This window comes from Brachyhypopomus gauderio, chromosome 8 (genome assembly GCF_052324685.1).
Source record: "Brachyhypopomus gauderio isolate BG-103 chromosome 8, BGAUD_0.2, whole genome shotgun sequence".
NCBI lineage: Eukaryota > Metazoa > Chordata > Actinopteri > Gymnotiformes > Hypopomidae > Brachyhypopomus > Brachyhypopomus gauderio.
Window position 1 is genome coordinate 27,378,901 of NC_135218.1, and position 22,106 is coordinate 27,401,006.

Sequence of the window (22,106 nt, forward strand, 5' to 3'; positions counted from 1 at the left end):
CTATAATGGTTTCTTTTGTGTGGAAAGACTCGAAGCTTCCAGATGGATTCAGGGAGTGAGGGAGAAGAAGTTCACGGGTTCGGGTTCACAGAATGATCAGCCGTCCTCCTGCGGACGGGCCACCGCTTGGCGGTTCTGGTGTTAATCAGAATGAACAGTACAGATCACGTGTGTTAGAATGAGCTTGTGTGAGGGGTGTACGTCTGAGTAGACATGATATATGATATATTGCACAGTCACCATGGAGAGCTTGAATGTATGTTACAGTCATATTGCCAATGTTTCCTTCATTGTACTAAGTTATTCTATTTATGTATTTATTTCAAAGCAGCTGTGTGTGTATATTACTCCTGGATCGGCATGCCGTCATAGAGCACTCGAGTAATGGTAAACAGACTCAAGTGAATTCACTTTCAGATCACATTTCTGCTGTTTCTGTACAAACTGAGAGTGGTGTGTGTGTGTGTGTGTGTGTGTGTGTGTGTGTGTGTGCGTACGTGCGTGCGTGCGCGCGCGCATGCATACGTGTGTGTATGTGTGTGTGCATGAATACCCGTGTGTGTGTGTGTGTGTGTGTGTGTGTGTGTGTGTGTGTGGGTGTGTATGTGTGCGCATGCATACGTGTGTGCGTGCGTGTGTGTGTGTGTGTGCTGAAGTGTAAATACATTCACAGGTTTCTTTTGAAATGCTCATTTCACTATTTCTTTGAAATGTGTCATTTGACAGACAGATAATTTGTTCATTAAAGACACAATACTCACGTTTAAAATACATTTTTATTTGTTCTGATTGTGATGTATGTAAATCCAATACCTGGCATAAACATATGAAGAGGTGTGTATTTTAGCACCAGGATAACACATATCTGTGCTGCAGTCTCATCTATAAGGGCACTGATACAGGCAGCTTATGCACTACCAAAATAATTCACCACAGAGGATTTTCAGATAGATAGAAAACATGTCATTCAAATGTCTTCTTCCCGCAAATTATATATTGATAAATACTACAAAAACATTTTATACAAAGATAACGATTTCAGAGATAAAATGATCTGTAGTCAACATTTTCTTCCACAGACCAAGCTTTCCAAAAATGTGAAAACTTTCAGAAAGATCTGCATTTGTACCTCAAAACCCCTCATACAGTAGCAGGTAGAACGGGGATAGTGCACAGGAAACACGGGTGTTTTGGCCTTTATAGGGTTGAGAGGCACAGGGTCAAAAGGAAGGAACAGCTGGCTAATGTGATCCTGCTACTGTATGTGACTGCCAACTCTCACCTCTGACCCCTCACACCCTCTCACACCCTCTCACACTCCTTTGACACACCCACTCTGCCTTAACCCCCCCTCACACGCCTCTCTCACACTCCCCTCTCTACACCACTTTCAGCATGGCACTGCTCCTAGCTTTTCCTGTGGTGATCTTCACCACGCCACTCATGTCTGTGCTCGTCTTCGTGAATGTGAGGCTGTACACGCCCCCTCTGTTCTCCAGACGTACGTCAGGTCCCGGCCGCAGTGTCTCCCCGTTCAGGGTCCAGACGGGGGGCTTGATGAGGGGCACCGACACCTCGCAGCAGAAGCTAGCTGGCTCTGGAGACTTCACCTCCACGTCGTCCAGCTCCTTCACCATGATGATGGACTGGGCTAACAGCCAGACAGGCACAAGTGCTGTTAACTTCAGCAGACCTATCAAACTGTGTTTCTCAGTCCAGTCCTGCTCCACTCTAAATCCAGTACATGTTTTTATTCTGTCTCATGCATCTGAACTATTTAAAAGGTGCAGAGGCGATATGAGCATAAACAGAACAGCACGTGAACTGGTTGGCTGTCCCCAAGGATTGGACTGAGCATGTCTGCTATATAGTTCATATGCCAAAATGGTACTATGAGTAGAATTTACCGCTTTTGTACCAAAAGTGTATTATTTAGTTCTGTTACTAATGTCAAAATGATTAAAACATCCTGCTATATATTAGTTAGATGGGTTAGAAGAGTACATTCTATGTTGCATAAATACACCCACCTTCCACCAGCAGCTTGGCCGTGGACAAGTGCTCGCCCACCTCGACACTGTAGGTTCCCTCGTCCTCTATCGCCACCTGCTGGATGATGAGGCGGTGGCAGCAGTCCTCGCTGATGAAGTCCATGTGCTCGGAGGGTTCGAGCTCCTCGTCACCCTTGTACCAGCGCACGGTGCCGCTCGGCGAGGACGTCGTGCACTCCAAGATCACACGGTGTTTCTCCAGCGCTGTGCGGTCCCTCAGCCCACGCACGATGGTCACGGGCAGCTCTGTCCACGCAGAAACAAACTTGTGGACTTGTGGGCTACTACACATTCATTACTGTGACTCATAAACAAATTGTTACAAAAGATAATATTTAAAAAGCACCTTGGACTGTAAGATGGGCGACTGATTCAACTTGTTTGGACACAAATCTGATTTCTCCAGCATCCTCGGTTGTTACATTACATATCAGGAGGAAGTGCTTTGTGCCTATTAATGAAAAACAGACCATTTCAGTTAACAAGGCTGTGTGTGTGTGTTCTGATTTCAGCGTGCTGTAGTGTTCGTCTCCGCTCTCGGCCGACGGGTAAAAGGAGGAAGCGACGGCCCGGAGCCTAGACAAGGTCGTAACGGTGCATACACCGTGCGTTGTGCAGAAGACTGAAACGAGCGTGATGCTCTTTGCCGTGATACCTGACGAGGGCCGTGACGCACTCACCCTCCGTTCGCATCTTCACTGTGCTGCTGGGTCGTACTCGGTGGTCGTTCTTGTACCAGTCCGCCGGCATGTCCTCCATGGACACCTCGCACATGAACACGGCGTTCTGGTCCTCCTGGATGTGCAGATCTTCCAGCTCAGTAATGACCTCCAGCTCTCGCTCTGAAACACACAAAACAGGAGTTAGGATTCCCCTAAACACCGTTTTATCTGTTATTTAACATTGACTAAGTGTCCATGGATATGTTGCTATTTGGGAAGAGTTTCGAATCCCATACCATAGATCTCGACTTTACAGAAGGTTTGGAGGTCTCCGACATCACAGGTGTAGAGGCCAGAGTCACCTACGGTGCTCTGATCGATCTGCAGACAGCGTCTGCGCCCCATGCTGAAGACCCTCAAGCCCTTTTCTGCCTTGATCTCTAATCCGTTCTGCCATCAAAGAGGCCACACACACACACACACACACACACACACACACAGTGTCATAAAGCAGATGTTCAGATGCCACACACTGGTGAACAGGCGCTAATGGGCAGTTGGGTTTCACAGAACCTTCAGCCATTTGACGTTCACGTTTGGCCTGGACAGCTCACACTCCAGGGTGACAGGAAAACCCTCCTCGAGTCTGACGTCACACAGCTTCTTTAATATCGCCACTGGAGTCTCTGCAAGACGGAGGCGAAACACACACTTCTTAACACCTCGGGCACATTCAACTTAACAGCCACAAATATTTACTTTAGACTTTACAACTAGGGATGGTTTAGCCTGAGAAGATACTGATTTGAAAACCATCTCCTGACATGAGAACTGAAGAATTGCACTCTTGATTACACTAAGGTTTATGTTCAGAACCTCATCCAGTGTTGTGAGCTCTACTAGACTGTGGCGGGCAGGTGTAGAAGGACCCAGGCCGGTCTGGAGGGCTTTGGTGAGATAAGCTTGTCAGGCTATTGTTATGCACTATTGCCCATGACTCATCGTGGTGTTATTGGGTGAGTTCACCCTGAGCTCACTCACGTCTCACTGCCTTTAATGGCAAGCCCCTGTGTGACTCACGGAGAGGTTTAGAAGATAAAACCCAGAGGGTCAGGTTCCTTGATGAGGTCGGTGTTGTCTGTGTGATTCTGAGTGCTGCTTGTGTTTGAACTGAATAAAAGTTCTCTCAGCAGCACCATAACATCTACAACACTTTTGGACTGTTGGAACACTATTAGCTCCCCACCTTTGACCACAAGCCGGGCGGAGGTCCTGACCCCCTCGGACGAGAAGGCGATGGTGCTTGTATCCTCCAGGGTCAAGTTGGTGAGTGTGAGGCCATGCACACGACCGTTGGCACTGACCCGGAAGTTGTTGCTGGGTTTAACCCTTAGGCCATCTTTCTGCCAAACCCCCTCCACGTCTGCGTGAGATAGCTCCACCTCAAAGGAGGCCGTCTCCTTCTCGAACGTCTCAATGTCTGTCAGCCCTTTACATATGGTGATCTTCCTGGCTTTAAAAGTCAACAGGATTCCGTCAGTCATCAGATCATTCATATCACCATTAAGAAGACAACAGGAAACACTCGAGAGAAAAGGCCACAATTGCTGATAAACTCTTTATCTTGGCATGACATCAGAACATCCCAGGAACAGAGTGTGTGTGGAAAGTCTGTCAAAAAGCAAAGCAGCTCCACTCTCTCATCATGGAACGCCATCGAAGTGTTTCAACAGTCTTCACAAGCAACTCTCACAACCCTCACAATCCTCACAACCATCACAACCCTCACAACCCTCACGACCCACGACCCTCACAACCCTCACAATCCTCTCCATCATCACAATCCTCACAACCCACAACCCTCAGAATCCTCTCCATCATCACAATCCTCACAACCCACAACCCTCACAATCCTCACAATCCTCACAACCCTCACAACCCTCACAACCCTCACAACCCTCACAACCCTCACAATCCTCAGTGCATTCACTCAAGCTGAGTTTATCCAGCCAGCAGGTTGAGTTTATTTTTGTTGGTGAGAGCACTGTCCCACATACCAGGAACTGGGCCAGGACACGGGGAGGTCTAATGTCCTTTACTGGGGATGTAATGGGATGTATTAGAGTGTACTGGCTGGTGTACTGTGGTTTACTGGATATGTACTGGGCATGTACTGGGGTCTACTGTAGATGTATTGAGGTGTACTGAGGGTGTACTTAGAGTGTAATGGGGATATATGTGGTGTGGTACTGGTGTTTAATGAGAGTGTAGTCAAGCTTGTTTTCAGTGCTCAGTGCTCCCTTGAATGGTAATCTAAATCCAGCCTCATTCTGAAGATGCCCTAAAATCCCCAAAACCTATAACATCACACATCACTGAACTGGGATTTTATCACCCAAATAAACTACAATGTATATGACATTTACGCCACAACCTTGATTTGATTTAATGGTCCTTAAGTCATACTTCAAAACACTAAAAGCTATTTATAGTTATGCAGGGAAAAAACAGAAACTAATCATGAGTAAATATAAATATGTTCACACACATACACACCAGGGTTGCCAACTTTTCAAGATCACTTGGAGTGAGATTTGAATCTGGAGGGGGTGGCGAGTGTAAATTGTTACCGAGGCGGTGTAAAATGGACACAAATTAGGTAGCTATTATATCGCGATCGTTCAATCGCCGGTGGTTGGCGCCAGAGCGAACTAGTAACTCATTGAATCATATATATGGATCAGAGGTAAATAAACTAGATTTTTTTTTTCTGTGTGATAAATCGGATGTGAGGCGTGAGAGCGTGTGAAGACGGTCAAATGCGTGTGTCTCACGCTCAATGCGTGAGAGTTGGCAACCCTGACACACACACATACTGTGTATATATTATACTGTATATGTATATATACACTTAGACTACCACTCAGACTAGCACTAGCACTCAGACTAGCACTCAGATTAGCACTCAAACTAGCACTCAGACTAGCACTCAGACTAGCACTAGCACTCAGACTAATACTAGCACTCAGACTAGCACTAGCACTCAGACTAGCACTCAGATTAGCACTAGCACTCAGACTAGCACTAGCACTCAGACTAGCACTCAGACTAGCACTAGCACTCAGACTAGCACTAGCACTAGCACTCAGACTAATACTAGCACTCAGACTAGCACTCAGACTAGCACTAGCACTAGCACTCAGACTAGCACTCAAACTAGTACTAGCACTTAGACTAACACTCAGACTAATACTCAGACTAGCACTCAGACTTGTACTAGCACTTAGACTAACACTCAGATTAATAGTCAAACTAGCACTCAGACTAGCACTAGCACTCAAACTAGCACTCAGACTAGCACTAGCACTCAGACTAATACTAGCACTCAGACTAGCACTAGCACTCAGACTAGCACTCAGACTAGTACTAGCACTTAGACTAACACTCAGACTAATACTCAGACTAGCACTGAGACTTGTACTAGCACTTAGACTAGCATTCAGACTAGGACTCAGACTAGCACTTACGCTCCACGTTGAGTTTGACCTGCGTGCGGTCGTGGAGGGTCTCGCAGCGGTAGGTACCGCGGTCCGACAAGCTCAGGCCCGTGATGTGTAGACTCCTGGTGCGGCCGCTTTGGTTGAGCGTGTGTCGCGGTCCAGGTTGGATGACCACGCCCTGACGCATCCACTGCACCTCACCTGACTCCAGGCTCACCTCCGTCACCAGCGTGGCCTCGCCGTACTCCTCCGCCATCACCACGTCTGTCTTCTTGGTGAACACCACCTGAGCCTCTGCACAAGGGCGACGGGACAAGAAGAGATCATCACTCTGTGTGACTGTTGCACCTGTGCTAGTTGAGTGGTAACGTCGGTAATGTGGGGAACCCTCATCTTCCTGTATGTATCATGTATCTGGGGAAAAAACCAGCTCCATAAGTTGCCATGGTTTCCACTCACCTTGCACACGGAGGCTGGCTTTAGACACTATTCCTTCGGCCTCGGCCGTGATCCGGGAGGAGTCCAGCATCTGAACGTTTCGGATCAGCAGCGTGTGACACAGGCCGTTCTGCTCGATCACGAATCGGCCGCCGGGGTTGATCACCTCGCCGTCCATGAACCACAGCATCTGCACGTCGTCCGGGGACACCACGCACTTAAACACGGCGTCCTCGCCCTCCATCACAGTGGTGTTGTGCAGCTCCGTCAGGAAGTCAACCACACGCGGCACTGCGGGAGCACAGAGGCCGCGTCAGGACTTTAACGAGGTTAAGGGCGGATAATCCAATCAGAAGAAAGATCCAATTAGACTTAAGATCCAATTAGAATGCATGCATGCATTCTATTCATGTCAGTCACGTGACCCCACTCTCCTCCCCTCCCCCACTCACGCTCCACCCTGATTCTTGCGCTGGTGCGGTCGTCCCGCGTTTCGCAGGCGTATTCTCCGGCGTCCTCCTTGCCAACGCGGTGGACGGTGAGGCTGCGCTCCACACCGTCGGCGCGGATGGAGAAGCGTCGGCTGGGCGTGACCTCCACGCCGTCCTTCAGCCACTGCACGTCAGCTTTGGGCTTGTTCACCTCGCAGCGCAGGGTCAGCATGCCGTCCTTGTGAGCCACGCCGTCGCACAGCCGCCTTACGAACTTAATGCGCATCTCTGCACGGGGCCACACAGCACACACACGGCTCTCTGAGGGACTCGGTAAGCGGTGCGGTACAGTAGAAAAGAACCAAGCTCATTAAACAGCGTGGATGTGAGCCAAAGCAATGCAAATCAATCCACCCTAATTATCCTAATTATCCCGGAAGAGTCTGCTGATGAAGCCACTCTCACTGCTCTGTACACACCTTCTCATTTGCTTTGTAAAATCCACAGCAGCTAGTGAATCGTTTAACCAGTACGTAAGTCAGGACGTAAGTCCACGCAGTGCCAGTCTAAGAAAACAAAATGGCTCCTGGTTTCCTCTCACCTTTGACCAGGAGGCTGAAGTGTAGTTCGTCCGTGTTGGCGTCACAGGTGTACTCTCCGGCGTCCAGCCTCTTCAGCGGGTCGATGGTGAGCGTGCGCGTGAGACCCTGTGCGGCGGCATGGAAACGCTCCCCGTCCACCGGTGTCCAGTCTTTCAGCCAGCGCACTGGGGCGTTGGGTCTGGACACGGTGGCTGTCAGGGTGATGGACTCCGCCTCGTAGCCTGTCAGCAGGACTGGCTCCTCTTTGTTCAGAAACTCTACTGGAGGCTCTGGAAGAGGCAGGGATCCAACTGATTCATTACCTGAAGCTCAAGGAAGACAGTACTCACACACCTCGTTAGCGGTGAACGTTCACCTCGTTAGCAGTGAATGTTCACCTCGTTAGAGGTGATTGGTTCGCCTCGTTAGCAGGGAACATTCACCTCATTAGCAGGGAACATTCACCTCGTTAGCAGTGAACATTCACCTCGTTAGCGGTGACCGTTCACCTCGTTAGCAGTGAATGTTCACGTTCCATATCAGCACTGTCTATCCTCACACACTTCATTTGAGTAAAACAGAAATGTCTGTTGTCAAAAAAATGAATGCTTGTTCTTAAGATGTGTAGTACTCATGAAGGGCCGCTGTAATTAAAATTATTGTACAAAAGCATTTGATGGAAAATGTTTAAATACCTTGAACTCTGATTACAGCCACCATTTTGTCATCGATGGCATCACACGTGTATGTCCCAGAGTCAGAGGCCTGGACATTCGATACAATGATTTTGCGCAGTGTGCCGTAGCTCTCGATGTACGTGCGTGAGTCAGAGAGCAGGGGCTTCTGGTTGAAGAGCCACTGAACAGGTGCGTTTGTTCGAGACACCTCACATGCCAGGATAAGGTCGTCACCTGCTACCATTTCCTGGTAGTCAAACTGGTCTGAATTTCCCAGAATCTTCACAGGTGGTTCTATGGGACAAAAATACACCAATCAAAGACTGAAAAAACTGCGTAAGCAGGAGCTGCACGCATGTTTGTACCAGATACACAGGGACGTGTGTTTATACCAGATACACAGGGACGTGTGTTGATACCAGCTACACAGGGACGTGTGTTTATACCAGCTACACAGGGACGTGTGTTTATACCAGCTACACAGGGACGTGTGTTTGTACCAGCTACACAGGGACGTGTGTTTGTACCAGCTACACAGGGACGTGTGTTTGTACCAGCTACACAGGGACGTGTGTTTATACCAGCTACACAGGGACGTGTGTTTGTACCAGCTACACAGGGACGTGTGTTTGTACCAGCTACACAGGGACGTGTGTTTGTACCAGCTACACAGGGACGTGTGTTTGTACCAGCTACACAGGGACGTGTGTTTAGGACAGACAACTTTATACCTTGCACAGTCACATGAAATGAAATGCTGTCGTCCTTGGCATCGAGGGAATATTCGCCAGAATCCTCCAGCTCAGCACAGAGGATGACCAGCGATCTGAACGTCCCCTCCTCCTCAAAACAGAATCGCTCGTTCTCCTCAACATGGTGTCCGTTCTTGCACCACCTGACCGCCCCACTGGGCCGGGACAGCTCACATTCCAGCACAATGTCGTCAGACAGCAAAGCCCTGATGTCTGTCTTCACGTCAGGCTTGTTCAGGATCTTCAGTGGAGGCTCTGAGTGAACGAGAGAAGGTTCATTAGACAGAAACTGCTGTGGTGAAGGTGTGACTGTTGTCTGGATGGATGTAGCACTGGGTCCCACCACTGATTCCCACATGGAAGTCCATGGCGTCATCTATTGCATTGCAGGTGTAGAGGCCAGAGTCCGCGAGCGTCGGAGAACGCAGGATCAGTCTGCGCACAAGGCCGTCCTTGGAGATGGTGACGTTACTGTCCTCCTCCACCTTTACTCCACCCTTCATCCAACACACCTCTGCGTTCTCGCGAGAAACCTGCAGCTCCAGAACCAGTGGTTCCCCAGCAGAACTCTTGACCACACCGCCTGTCTCTTGACAGCACGATAATTTTACAGGGGGCTCTGTTGACAAGAAACAGAGAGGACTGGTTTGAAGTTTTTCACCCATCTCTCCGAATGACAAAAGAATCCTGCAGTTTACTGGTGAACTAGCCCGAGCACTATCAGTAATCACCTCTATGACTAGACTGGGGTAACTGATGAAGGAGTAGTTCAGAGATTTTGAAGAAACTAGATACTTGGACACAACTGTGTACTTGGACACAAAATTTGGAATACCTTCTATTTTCACCCAGAAGGTCACTGAATCATCGTCAGTTTCACACACATACTCCGCAGAATCGTCTATGGAGGCACTGGGTATGACCAGTCTTCGGTGAACTCCATCTTCCTCCAGAACGAGGTTCTCACTCTCCTCCACCTCCATACCGTCGCAGTACCAGCAGACGCCTGCGTCTGCCTTGGAGATCTGGCAGCTGAGGACCAGCCTCTCCGAGCTGAGAACGTTCACCTCCACCTCAGGCTGGCTGGGACACACGATGCGCACCGGAGCTTCTGGTTCATCAGGACAGACAGGGCGTGTTCACAGAGCAGTCACACTACGCTCAAATACATCTGGGGTTTCTTTCTAATGTTCTTAATGTTGCTCTTCTGCGCACACAGTGTTCTTATACAACCTGTATCCTATGAACACTGTTCCCTGTCCAGTACATGCGGGGTGTATTTCACCAAGTTGTGTTTGAAAAGTATAGCAGACTAGGTGTGGGACTGCAGGTTCAGACTGAGCATGTTCTTAAGAAGATTAGGGTCACACCCAGCCAGTTCTCAGCTCAGACGGATGAGCCAATGTGGATGTTGTGTGAGCAACTTTCTATCAAATTTCTATCCTGTATGTATAATTTAACACTTCAGTATCATACACATATTCTTAATATTTTACCATTGCTACCTGAATCTTCAAGCCATCATTTTTTTATTTTAAGAAAAATAACTGAAGATGTACTATACTGCCACATAGCGAGTTATAATTATACTCAGGCAAAACTTTCTTGCTATGTGGGCTGGGTTCTTCTGAACTGAGTGTAGCAGCGTTCACCTGTGACACAGAGCTGGAAGAAAACGGAGTCGCTCCCGGTGTCACACACATACTCTCCCGAGTCCTGCACGGAGGCGCACACGACCGTCAACCTGCGGTACGGCCCCTCGGCCGTAAGACGAACGTCCTGCGTCTCTTGGACTTTCAGGCCGTCCTTAAACCAGGATGCTTGTCCGTTTGAGCGAGAGAGTTCACAGCTCAGCACAACCTCCTCGGACACATGCCGATCCAAATGGACATCGTCGTTTGGGTCCACGATCATAACGGGTGGCTCTGTTTAACCAGATTTTGTTCTTATGTTTAGAACGTGCAGCATTTGGAAAAGATTACAAACATCCAAACCCAAACCCAATATTTAAACCATCCAAAATGAAGAAAAGTTCATCCTGAATATAACCTTGCAAATATATGCCAAGATCAGTAACATTGTGATGCCAAATGCGATGTCATGAGACATTGTAGAACTCAATTCCAGACGGCTTGTGTGAATCTAGATAATTATCCAAAGTCTAGCCCACAAACATACGTAAGCAGGGCAACTCTCTGCAGTCACACCTTTAATGTCGACGGTGTAAGACATGGTGCGGTCTCCAGACTGGCAGGTGTAGGTGCCTGCGTCGGCCAGGTCCGCCGAGCGCACGATGAGTCTGCGCATGGTGCCCTCTGCCTGAATGGTGACGTTATCGCTGGGGAGAACCTCCACACCGTCCTTCAACCAGCGGGCGTCTGCGTCTGGCCGAGACAGCTCGCAGTACAGCACCACAGGGTCCAGCTCCGTGGTGGTCTTATGCCTCTCCTCTTCTGGGATGTCCTTAAAGGACACCGGGGGACCTGAGAGATTAAGGGACACGTCACCATGGACGGACACAGTTATCTGTGTGTAAAGCAGAACCAGTCACTAGTTGCTGTTGACCAACTTGTTGTAAAAAATGAAGAGATGGATTATTAGTTTCTGTGGATTAATTTCTGTGCCACCAATGACAAATCTGGATTAATGGAACTTTGAGAAAGACACTGATGGTTTACAACCTGATGGAAGGAAAAGGGAAATTATGGTTAGAAGGAAAAAATGGGAACCAAAGAGTCAAAGGGAGAGGAAACGTTTTGAAGGATGGATTAGTAAGAGGTGCTGCCCACTGTGTGTGCTGTAAGTCAAAAGTGGTCAACATAACATTAATGTGCACACAATTACAGGCACAGACAGCGCAGGATTCGGGAAGGGAGTGAAAGGGTTAAAGGCGACGGGAGGATCTACGAGTCACCTGTAACGTCCACCTGAAACACAGTCACGTCATCAGCAGACTGACACTTGTATGTGCCGGAGTGCAGAAAATCAGCTGCAGTGATGACCAGCGTCCGCACGTTGCCCTCAGACAAGATGTCTACCCCATCATGGGCGCTGACGGGTTCTCCGTCCTTGAACCAGCAAACATCTGCCTGTGGGTCTGATATCTCGCAGCGGAGGACAACGGGGTGGCCAAAATCCACAGACTTGTTCCTCTCTGACACTGTCAGACTCTCAAACATGACTCGAGGGGCTGAGAAGAGTCGGGTAGTCAGTGGAGCGCAGTTCTTATTTATATACAAACTTCAAATATACATTTAATTTACCGTCAACATCCACGTTAAAAGTGATGACATCGTCATTTGATTGGCAGGTGTACACCCCAGACTGGGAATATTCTGATGAATGGATGACGATTCTTCTCATGTTGCCGTCTGATTGGATACTCAAGCCGTCCTCTTGGAGAAGCTCGTGTCCGTCTTTGAACCAGCGCACGGCTGAGGCGGGATGGGAGACCTCACAGTACAGCACGATGGGGTTTCCCGCCTCAACACGCTTTGTCCTATCCGCATCTGTCAGAGGGGCGAACTTCGCCACCGGAGCTAAAAAAACAACAACACGCCACTCATTTTTACTTATATCACAAAGTCTGTGCAGAAACCCTGTGTCTGTTGAAAAGATAAACTGGAAAGTGCAGCGGGGCCTAACTCTGAAGATACGTACCTCGCACCTGCAGGGTCGCTGAGTCACGGACCCCCGTGGCGATGAAGGTGATCTCAGCTCCGTCGTACACTCTTGGCACGCTGTGGATGTGCAGGGTGTGGAGGTTCTGGGATCGTCTGAGTTCGAGACGCTCTCCCGACTGCAGCTGAGTGCTGTTGAGGAACCAGGTGCCCACCATGGAGGCGGAGAGCTCGACGGAGAACACGGCGTCCTCGCCCTCCGTCACCACCACGTTCTTCATTGGCGTTTTGATCTTTGGACCCGGGACTGTGGACATGCAGAGGAATCTGAGAAATTACTCCTGAGAAGCAACAGTTCAGTACATTATTCTCAGACTACATCGGTTTATAAAAGAGGAACTGCGGTGTCTCAGACGGCCTAGTAGTGCCCGGCCAGACGCATCCTTACCCAGGTGCACGACTCTGGGAAACTCCACATGGCCACTGCGTCCGTACTTGTTCATGACCCGGACGCGGTAGTCGCCCTCGCACGGCACGCTGTCCCCCAGGATCTCCGCGGAGGTGCTCGTCTCCAGCGTGAGGCAGCGCTGCCACTCCTGTGAGCCGGTCTCCTGCCGCTCCAGGACGTACACACACCTGGTGGAGCTCTGGAGGTTGGGGGAGGGTGACCAGGACAGGACGACGCTGTTCGGGGAGTCTGTCTTCATCTGGACCCCAACTGGACTGATCGGGGGGCAGTGTTTGATTGCTGCAAATAAAAGTCTCACTTAAAATGTGTGTGTTTACGTTTTATAAATGCCACATTCAAAATGTTAAGCGTCAGAATGATGCTAGTGTTAAATTAAACCGTGTTTTGGTATTTTGAGGTATTTATGGGGGGTTTGTGGGGCTTTAGGTGTTTTTGCATGGTCTCTTGCCCTTCACGCGCAGCTTGGAGCTCGTCTTCGATCTGCCTGCGATGAAGGTGATGGTGCCAGAGTCTTGATAAGAGGTGTTGACAAACACCAGGATGTGGGTTTTCCCAAAGGACTTGATGATGGTCTGGTGCGTCTCACACAGCTGCAGGCCATCTTTGAACCAGAGCACCTCCATCTCTTCTTCCTCCACCTCCACACAGAATGCAGCATTCTCCCCTTCTAGCACCTCCACCCTGCGAGGAAGCTTCTTCACGATTGTACCTGGAAGGTCAAATGATCCATATAGGAATCATCAGTGATCTCACTGAAACTGCCAACGCAATTGTATGTGGCAATTTTGTGTTGTGTTGTGTTGAGTGGTTCTGTGTTGTGTTGTGCTGGGTGGTATTTGTTGCAGTATTCAGGGATATTCAGAGCCCAGTCGTAGTTTCTTTGTTGTGGAGTTTAGTGAACTGAGCTGCACTGCATAATGGTCCTGGGTGAAGTTCTGAGTGAAACGGAAAGTGTAACCTTCACTCACCTTTAATAGTGTAAAGTGTAACCCCCACTCACCTTTAACAGTGTAATGTGTAACGCCCACTCCCCATTCACAGTGTAAAGTGTAACCCCCACTCACCATTAACAGTGTAAAGTGTAACCTCCACTCACCATTAACAGTGTAAAGTGTAACCCCCACTCACCATTAACAGTGTAAAGTGTAACCTCCACTCACCATTAACAGTGTAAAGTGTAACCTCCACTCACCATTAACAGTGTAAAGTGTAACCTCCACTCACCATTAACAGTGTAAAGTGTAACCCCTACTCCCCATTCACAGTGTAAAGTGTAACCCCCACTCACCATTAACAGTGTAAAGTGTAACCTCCACTCACCATTAACAGTGTAAAGTGTAACCCCCACTCACCATTAACAGTGTAAAGTGTAACCTCCACTCACCATTAACAGTGTAAAGTGTAACCTCCACTCACCATTAACAGTGTAAAGTGTAACCTCCACTCACCATTAACAGTGTAAAGTGTAACCCCTACTCCCCTTTAACAGTGTAAAGTGTAACCTCCACTCACCATTAACAGTGTAAAGTGTAACCCCCACTCACCATTAACAGTGTAAAGTGTAACCTCCACTCACCATTAACAGTGTAAAGTGTAACCTCCACTCACCATTAATAGTGTAAAGTGTAACCCCCACTCACCTTTAACAGTGTAATGTGTAACGCCCACTCCCCATTCACAGTGTAAAGTGTAACCCCCACTCACCATTAACAGTGTAAAGTGTAACCTCCACTCACCATTAACAGTGTAAAGTGTAACCTCCACTCACCATTAACAGTGTAAAGTGTAACCCCCACTCACCATTAACAGTGTAAAGTGTAACCTCCACTCACCATTAACAGTGTAAAGTGTAACCTCCACTCACCATTAACAGTGTAAAGTGTAACCCCTACTCCCCTTTAACAGTGTAAAGTGTAACCTCCACTCACCATTAACAGTGTAAAGTGTAACCCCCACTCACCATTAACAGTGTAAAGTGTAACCTCCACTCACCATTAACAGTGTAAAGTGTAACCTCCACTCACCATTAACAGTGTAAAGTGTAACCTCCACTCACCATTAACAGTGTAAAGTGTAACCCCTACTCCCCTTTAACAGTGTAAAGTGTAACCTCCACTCACCATTAACAGTGTAAAGTGTAACCTCCACTCCCCTTTAACAGTGTAAAGTTTAACCTCCACTCACCTTTAACAGCCAGCTCAGCAATGCTCTTTCCACCATCGGGCATCTCGCACAGGTAGACGCCATCGTCATCGGCGCCCACGTCGCGGATGGTGAGTCTCCGACGAGTGCCTTTCTGATCCATCCCGTACTTGCTGCACGGCTGTAGCCTCAGGTCCTCCAGGTACCAGGCGATGGGCATGGACTCCTCCGGAACGTCACACTCCAGCACGGCCACGTCCCGCTCTCTCACCTCCACGTCCCGCAAGCCCCGCTTGAACCGCACCGCAGGCCCTAGCATTGAACAGAACCGCTCCATGTCTGAAACTCCTTCGACAACTGCTGGTATGAATTCACAGCACTCAGTGTGCTCAGAGCAAACACTGTCTATGAGAAACATGCTAAATACTGTGCTAACACAGGCTACAGTGCAGGAACTGTGCTCAGAGCTAACACAGGCTACAGTGCAGGAAATGGGCTCAGAGCTAACACAGGCTACAGTGCAGGAACTGTGCTCAGAGCTAACACAGGCTACAGTGCAGGATCTGGGCTCAGAGCTAACACAGGCTACAGTGCAGGAAATGGGCTCAGAGCTAACACAGGCTACAGTGCAGGAACTGTGCTCAGAGCTAACACAGGCTACAGTGCAGGAACTGTGCTCAGAGCTAACACAGGCTACAGTGCAGGAACTGTGCTCAGAGCTAACACTTTTTACAGTGTGGGAAATGTGGTCAGCGCTAACACTCTCTATAGCGTGGGAAATGTGCGATCATCTTCATTGTCCAGTACAGCCAAATCTAAAGCAACTAAATGCTAGTGCAAGCAAAATACTTCGATGGTGGTTTGTGATGGTTGAAGCGTGTTCTCTGAGCACATTGCTTTACGTATAAGTTAGTGGGCGAATACATGACACGTGAATGCAGAAGGCATGTAAGATTTATCTGCACACTCACTGTGCCTGTGTACAAAATAAAGCTGGTGTCTTACCACACTGGCAAAGAATAGTAAATGGTAGATAATTGGTAGAGTTAATTATACTGTTAAGTGTAGATTATTGTGTTGCTTCTGACATAATATCTATGCAAGTCTAATATAGAACAGGTGTGAATAAACATTAGTAATGACACATGTCTGCAGGTTTTCCAAAAGGGATCCCATTACTGCAGGTTTGAGCGACATAGCCAGGTAACAATTCACCTGCACTAATCCCTGCATGGAGATTTTAATGCCAATGCTAACTAACACTAACCCTAAACCTAACTAATCCTAACTAACCCCAATTCTACAGTTGTGATCAAATTTATTCAACCCCCACTGAAATAAAGTGTTTTGGCCAGTTTGACATTGATTTTGATCATTTCAGTCATCTTATTTACAATTATATCAAAGAGGCACTTATAAATTAGACAAACATAACATAATATTTATGATGGAATAACCACAAATGTCTTTACTGTGCTCACATCATTATCAGTTTTATTCAACCCCCTAGTGACATTATTTTTTAGTACTTAGTACAACATCCTTTTCCAGTTATGACAGCTTTCAAGCGTGAAGCATAGCTTGACACAAGTGTCTTGCAGCGACCTATGGGTATCTTAGCCCATTCTTCATGGGCAAAAGCCTCCAGTTCAGTCACATTCTTAGGCTTGCGCACTGCAACTGCCTTCTTTAGGTCCCACCAGAGGTTCTCAATTGGATTTAAGTCTGGTGATTGCGATGGCCACTCTAGAATGTTCCAGCCTTTCATGTTCAACCATGCTCTAGTGGACTTGGATGTGTGCTTCGGATCATTGTCCTGTTGGAAGGTCCAACGTCTCCCAAGCCGCAGGTTTGTGACTGACTCCATCACATTTTCCTCCAAGATCTCCTGGTACTGAAGGGAATTCATGGTACCCTGCACACGTTGAAGCTTTCCTGTACCATTAGAAGCAAAACAGCCCCAAAGCATAATTGACCCCCCGCCATGCTTCACAGTAGGCAAGGTGTTCTTTTGTTCATAAGCCTGGTTCTTCCTTCTCCAAACATAGCGCTGGTCCATTGTCCCAAACAGTTCTAATTTAGTTTCATCTGACCACAGTACAATATTCCAAAACCTTTGTGGCTTGTCCACATGACTTTTGGCATACTGCAGTCGACTTTTCTTGTTCTTTGGAGTCAGCAAGGGGGTGCGTCTGGGCGTTCTGGCATGGAGGTCTTCGTTATGCAGTGCGCGCCTTATTGTCTGAGCTGAAACTTCAGTGCCCACATCTGACAGGTCTTTTTTCAGTTCCTTAGCAGTCACGCGGGGATTTTTCTCCACATTACGCTTCAGGTAGCGCACAGCAGTCGCGGTCAGGATCTTCTTTCTGCCACGACCAGGTAACGTTTCCACTGTGCCCTTTAACTTGAACTTGCGAATGATACTTCCGATAGTGTCTCTTGGAATATTTAACAACTTCGCAATCTTTTTATATCCATTGCCATTCTTGTGAAGAGCAATAACCTCTTCTCTTGTCTTCTGGGACCATTCTCTTGCCTTCACCATGCTTGGAAACACACCAGTAGATGTCTAGAAGGAGCTGAGTATCACAGTCCTTTTAAATCTGCCTAATTGGTGCTTATCATGCTTGATTGCTGCTCGTTGACATCCACAGATGTTTTCAATACCTGATGGAAAACACTGGAATGAACCTCTGTTCTTAGGAGTGGTAGTCGTAAAGGGGTTGAATAATTGTGTCAATGAAGAAATCACAAAAAGGCCATTTAATACTTTATGACAAAAAAAAATTGATGCTATCTTAGTTGCATTTAGTTCTTTAACAAGTCCTTGTAAGATTTCATTATGAACACAATTACAAATGTGCACTGAATTCCATAAAACCCTTCGCAGCATTGGGGGTTGAATAAATTTGATCACAACTGTAACTAACCCTAACCGTAACGCCAACTCCAACCCCAACCCTAACTAACTCTAACCCTAACTGTAACCCTAACCATTTGCACTACATGTCTGATTATAGAGTCCCTCATGTAACTATTCTCACAGTCAGCTCTTAATCTTCACGTTGTTTCCAAAACTGGCACCTCGTGCAATAAAACCGTGTTTTAAAGGAATAACAAAAATGACAGCGATGTTCGTACCTTTAACGGAGAGCTGCACTGCACTCAACGTGTTCCCCAGCGCGTTGGACGCCGCACACACGTACAGTCCCGTGTCTTGCTGCTTGCAGTAAAGCACTTTCAAGGTGTAGTACCCTTCCCTGTCCTCAAACAGCAGGTGGCGCCGTCCGGGCTCCACTGCTTCTCCATCTTTCTTCCACACTATCTCCGGTTTGGGTTTACCTGTGACGTAACAGCGGAATTTGGCGTGCTTGCCCTCGGTGACAGTGAATTTCTTGGCTTTGGCCATGTTGAGTTGTGTGTCTCTGGAGGGCTTCACTCTGGGCTGCTGCTCTTTGCTCTGGTGCGGGGACCAGTGGCCGTTGGTGTAGCCGTTGCGGTGGGCGTCAGTCCGGCTCTCCGGCACGGCCTCCACCAGGAGCACGGCCCCGGCTACGGCGCTCCCGTGGTCGTTCTGCGCCATGCACGTGTACACCCCAGCGTCTGGAGCCCGCGTGCGGAAGATCTTCAGTTGAAACCAGCCTCCGTCTTGCTGGTCGATGCGGAAGTGCGAGCTCTCGTAGATCTCCTTCAGTTGCTTGCCGTCCTTCTCCCACACGACCTCCGGTAACGGCTTTCCCCAAATCTTGCAGGAGAAGGCAGCGTCTTCGCCTCGGTCTACTCTTAGGGACAGAGGTTTGATGAGGAACTGAGGCTTGCTGGCACGAGATGGATCGGCCTCCCTCTCTGGCTGTGGCAGTCGTGACTGCTTAAGGGCCTGTAATTGTTCAGGAGGAAGCACCTGAACCTCCTCTGTCTTCAGGGGCTCTGTCAGCTGAACCTCCTTAACCTCCTGCTGTGTCTTCAGCGGCTGCTGTAGCTCAACAATTTGCGTTTCTTCTTCCACTTTAAGAGTAGCGGCTGCGTACGTCTCCCCGATGCTGTTCTTGGCTCTGCAGATGTACTGTCCTGCATCTTCCGGAGTCACCCCAAAGATGACGAGGGTGTAAGCTTTGCCGTCCTGGGCGAGCACGTAGCGTCCGCCGGGCGCGATCGGCTCGTTCTTCCTCTCCCACACCACATCTGGTTGGGGGTCTCCGCCGATCTGACACTTCAGGAGCGCGTCAGTGCCACTTTTCACCAGGAGCGGTCGCGGGTAGCCGAGCACGCGGGGAGCCCCGCCAAACACGTCCATCGCTGCTGCTGTTCAGAGGCTCACACGGGGCCACGCTGCGTCGAGCTCTTCACTCTGGTTTTGCTGCTCCGGCTTCCCTTTACTGCATACCACTCTGTGGGGACATGAACCAAACTTAACACTTAATTGTTGTCGTTGTTGTTTCTCACCCATGCCTGTTTTGAATTTGATCAGAAAAGCTCAGATGATACAAAGCGATGTCTGACACACTATAACCAGGCATGAATTGGAACACAATTAGCTGAAATACATTTTCAGCAAATTTCTCATTTTCTCAGTAGCACATTTTTAATGACACACACACACACACACACACACACACACACACACACACACACACACACACACACAAACACTCTTTCCATGCAGCTCTTGTCAGACACCAAGAAATCCCTCCCACGGTCCTCTTACGAGTGTGGCAGCTGGTGCTGTATATCAAGGGGAAGTATTTAAATAGGCCATCCAAAAACAGACGCGGGAGAGGAGGGAGCATGTGCTGGACAAGACAATGTGTGTCCCACCACCGCACCCCAACATCCACACCACCCACCACCACACCCCAACCCTCCACACCACCCACCACCGCACCCCAACATCCACACCACCCACCACCGCACCCCAACATCCACACCACCCACCACCGCACCCCAACATCCACACCATCCACCACCGCACCCCAACATCCACACCATCCACCACCACCACATCCCAACCCTCCACACCACCCACCACCGCACCCCAACATCCACACCACCCACCACCGCACCCCAACCCTCCACACCACCCACCACCGCACCCCAACATCCACACCACCGCACCCCAACATCCACACCACCGCACCCCAACATCCACACCACCGCACCCCAAAATCCACACCACCCACCACCGCACCCCAACATCCACACCACCCACCACCGCACCCCAACATCCACACCACCCACCACCGCACCCCAACCCTCCACACCACCCACCACCACCGCACCCCAACCCTCCACACCACCCACCACCACCGCACCCCAACATCCACACCACCCACCACCGCACCCCAACATCCACACCACCCACCACCGCACCCCAACATCCACACCACCCACCACCGCACCCCAACATCCACACCACCCACCACCACATCCCAACCCTCCACACCACCCACCACCGCACCCCAACATCCACACCACCCACCACCACCGCACCCCAACATCCACACCACCCACCACCGCACCCCAACATCCACACCACCCACCACCGCACCCCAACCCTCCACACCACCCACCACCACCGCACCCCAACATCCACACCACCCACCACCGCACCCCAACCCTCCACACCATCCACCACCGCACCCCAACATCTACACCACCCACCACCGCACCCCAACATCCACACCACCCACCACCGCACCCCAACATCCACACCACCCACCACCACCGCACCCCAACCCTCCACACCATCCACCACCGCACCCCAACATCCACACCGCACCCCAACATCCACACCACCCACCACCACCGCACCCCAACCCTCCACACCACCACACCCAAACCCTCCACACCACCCACCACCGCACCCCAACATCCACACAGCTGGACACCCATCCGCATGTCTCCTACAATGTAGTCAGATTCAATTTCAGCATGTCGCAGAAAAAATATGAAGGTCTGGTGATCTAATGTCGTTCATATCCACTGAGTTATAGGTCTGTGATTGGAGTTTGGGGTTAAGTCATCTCTGCTTTAGTTATACCAGCATTTCATCTGGATGCCTGTTCTGTCTGCTATTGTGTGTGTCACGCCAAAGGAGATGTCTGACTGGCTGGAGAAAGTTTATCACAATCACAAAATCTATGAGTGTGATTTGGTAACTGACAAATGATAAAGTGTATTTAAATGTGTCCTCTCTATAAAAAGAAAGTGTGTGATTTTCGTTGTGTGAGTAAATGTTAAAAAATGTGTGATAGAAGAACACCTGACATGCAAAAGTGCTAAAATGGTGAATCCCCAGTAATAATTACATTTACATTTACAGTCTGAGTCACTGTAAATACATTCAATCACAAGTTTTGGAAAATTAACCACAGTAAATTAAAACAACAGTGAACATACCTGTGTTCTTCACAACTTCATCTGGAGTCTGACAGGATGTTGACCACAGCCTCGTGTCTTCAGTCCGACTGACCTTTGGCTCCCGGAACGGTTCCCAGAATGTGAGAGATGGTGGTCACACAAACGGATCACGGGGTTCAGTTGGTCTTCAGTTCAAGAGGATCGTACGCTTCAGGACTGCCCTGCCAGTCTGAGAGAACTTCTTCCTAATGCTCTTGTGGTATACCGCTTGTGTGTGAGTGTGCGTGTGTGTGTGTGTGTGTGTGCGGAGCTCATTGGAACCTCGTTCCGTGTGCACACACACTCTCTCCTTGGTCCTCGTCCCCCTCAATGGCTGAGTCACTTTGTCCTGAGCACACCGACCACTCTCAGCTCACGACCAATGAA

General features: G+C 49.1%; 1 protein-coding gene across 3 annotated transcripts; it reads right to left on the reverse strand.

The window, feature by feature from the left end:
- Positions 1-757: 757 nt before the first annotated feature.
- obsl1a (obscurin like cytoskeletal adaptor 1a) lies at positions 758-22,106 on the reverse strand. 3 transcript variants are annotated; one of them, XM_077015996.1, is made up of 25 exons: positions 21,720-22,106; positions 18,666-19,711; positions 15,366-15,635; positions 13,630-13,890; positions 13,161-13,460; positions 12,753-13,019; positions 12,356-12,631; positions 12,007-12,282; positions 11,300-11,575; positions 10,745-11,017; positions 9,928-10,203; positions 9,436-9,711; positions 9,072-9,347; positions 8,359-8,634; positions 7,684-7,953; positions 7,104-7,370; positions 6,673-6,942; positions 6,241-6,507; positions 3,960-4,226; positions 3,287-3,399; positions 3,010-3,163; positions 2,732-2,893; positions 2,398-2,502; positions 2,031-2,297; positions 758-1,651 (listed from the first exon to the last, which is right to left on the reverse strand). In XM_077015996.1, the coding sequence occupies exons 2-25, from the start codon at positions 19,615-19,617 to the stop codon at positions 1,380-1,382; spliced, it is 6,669 nt and encodes a 2,222-aa protein (XP_076872111.1). In that variant the 5' UTR covers positions 19,618-19,711; positions 21,720-22,106; the 3' UTR covers positions 758-1,379. The 3 variants fall into 3 exon arrangements, with proteins under 3 accessions (XP_076872111.1, XP_076872110.1, XP_076872112.1); XM_077015995.1 differs by having other exon boundaries at positions 18,465-19,711; positions 21,720-22,105; XM_077015997.1 differs by lacking the exon at positions 12,007-12,282 and having other exon boundaries at positions 18,465-19,711; positions 21,720-22,102.

Excerpts from the sequence above, each read along its gene's own strand:
- obsl1a (XM_077015995.1), bottom strand. The coding sequence starts at position 19,617 with ATGGACGTGTTTGGCGGGGCTCCCCGCGTGCTCGGCTACCCGCGACCG. Across the intron at positions 4,227-6,240 it reads GGTCAAACTCAACGTGGAGC|CCAGGAAGATCACCATATGT; the intron begins GTAAGTGCTAGT and ends TGACTTTTAAAG. Across the intron at positions 3,400-3,959 it reads CGCCCGGCTTGTGGTCAAAG|AGACTCCAGTGGCGATATTA; the intron begins GTGGGGAGCTAA and ends TCCGTCTTGCAG.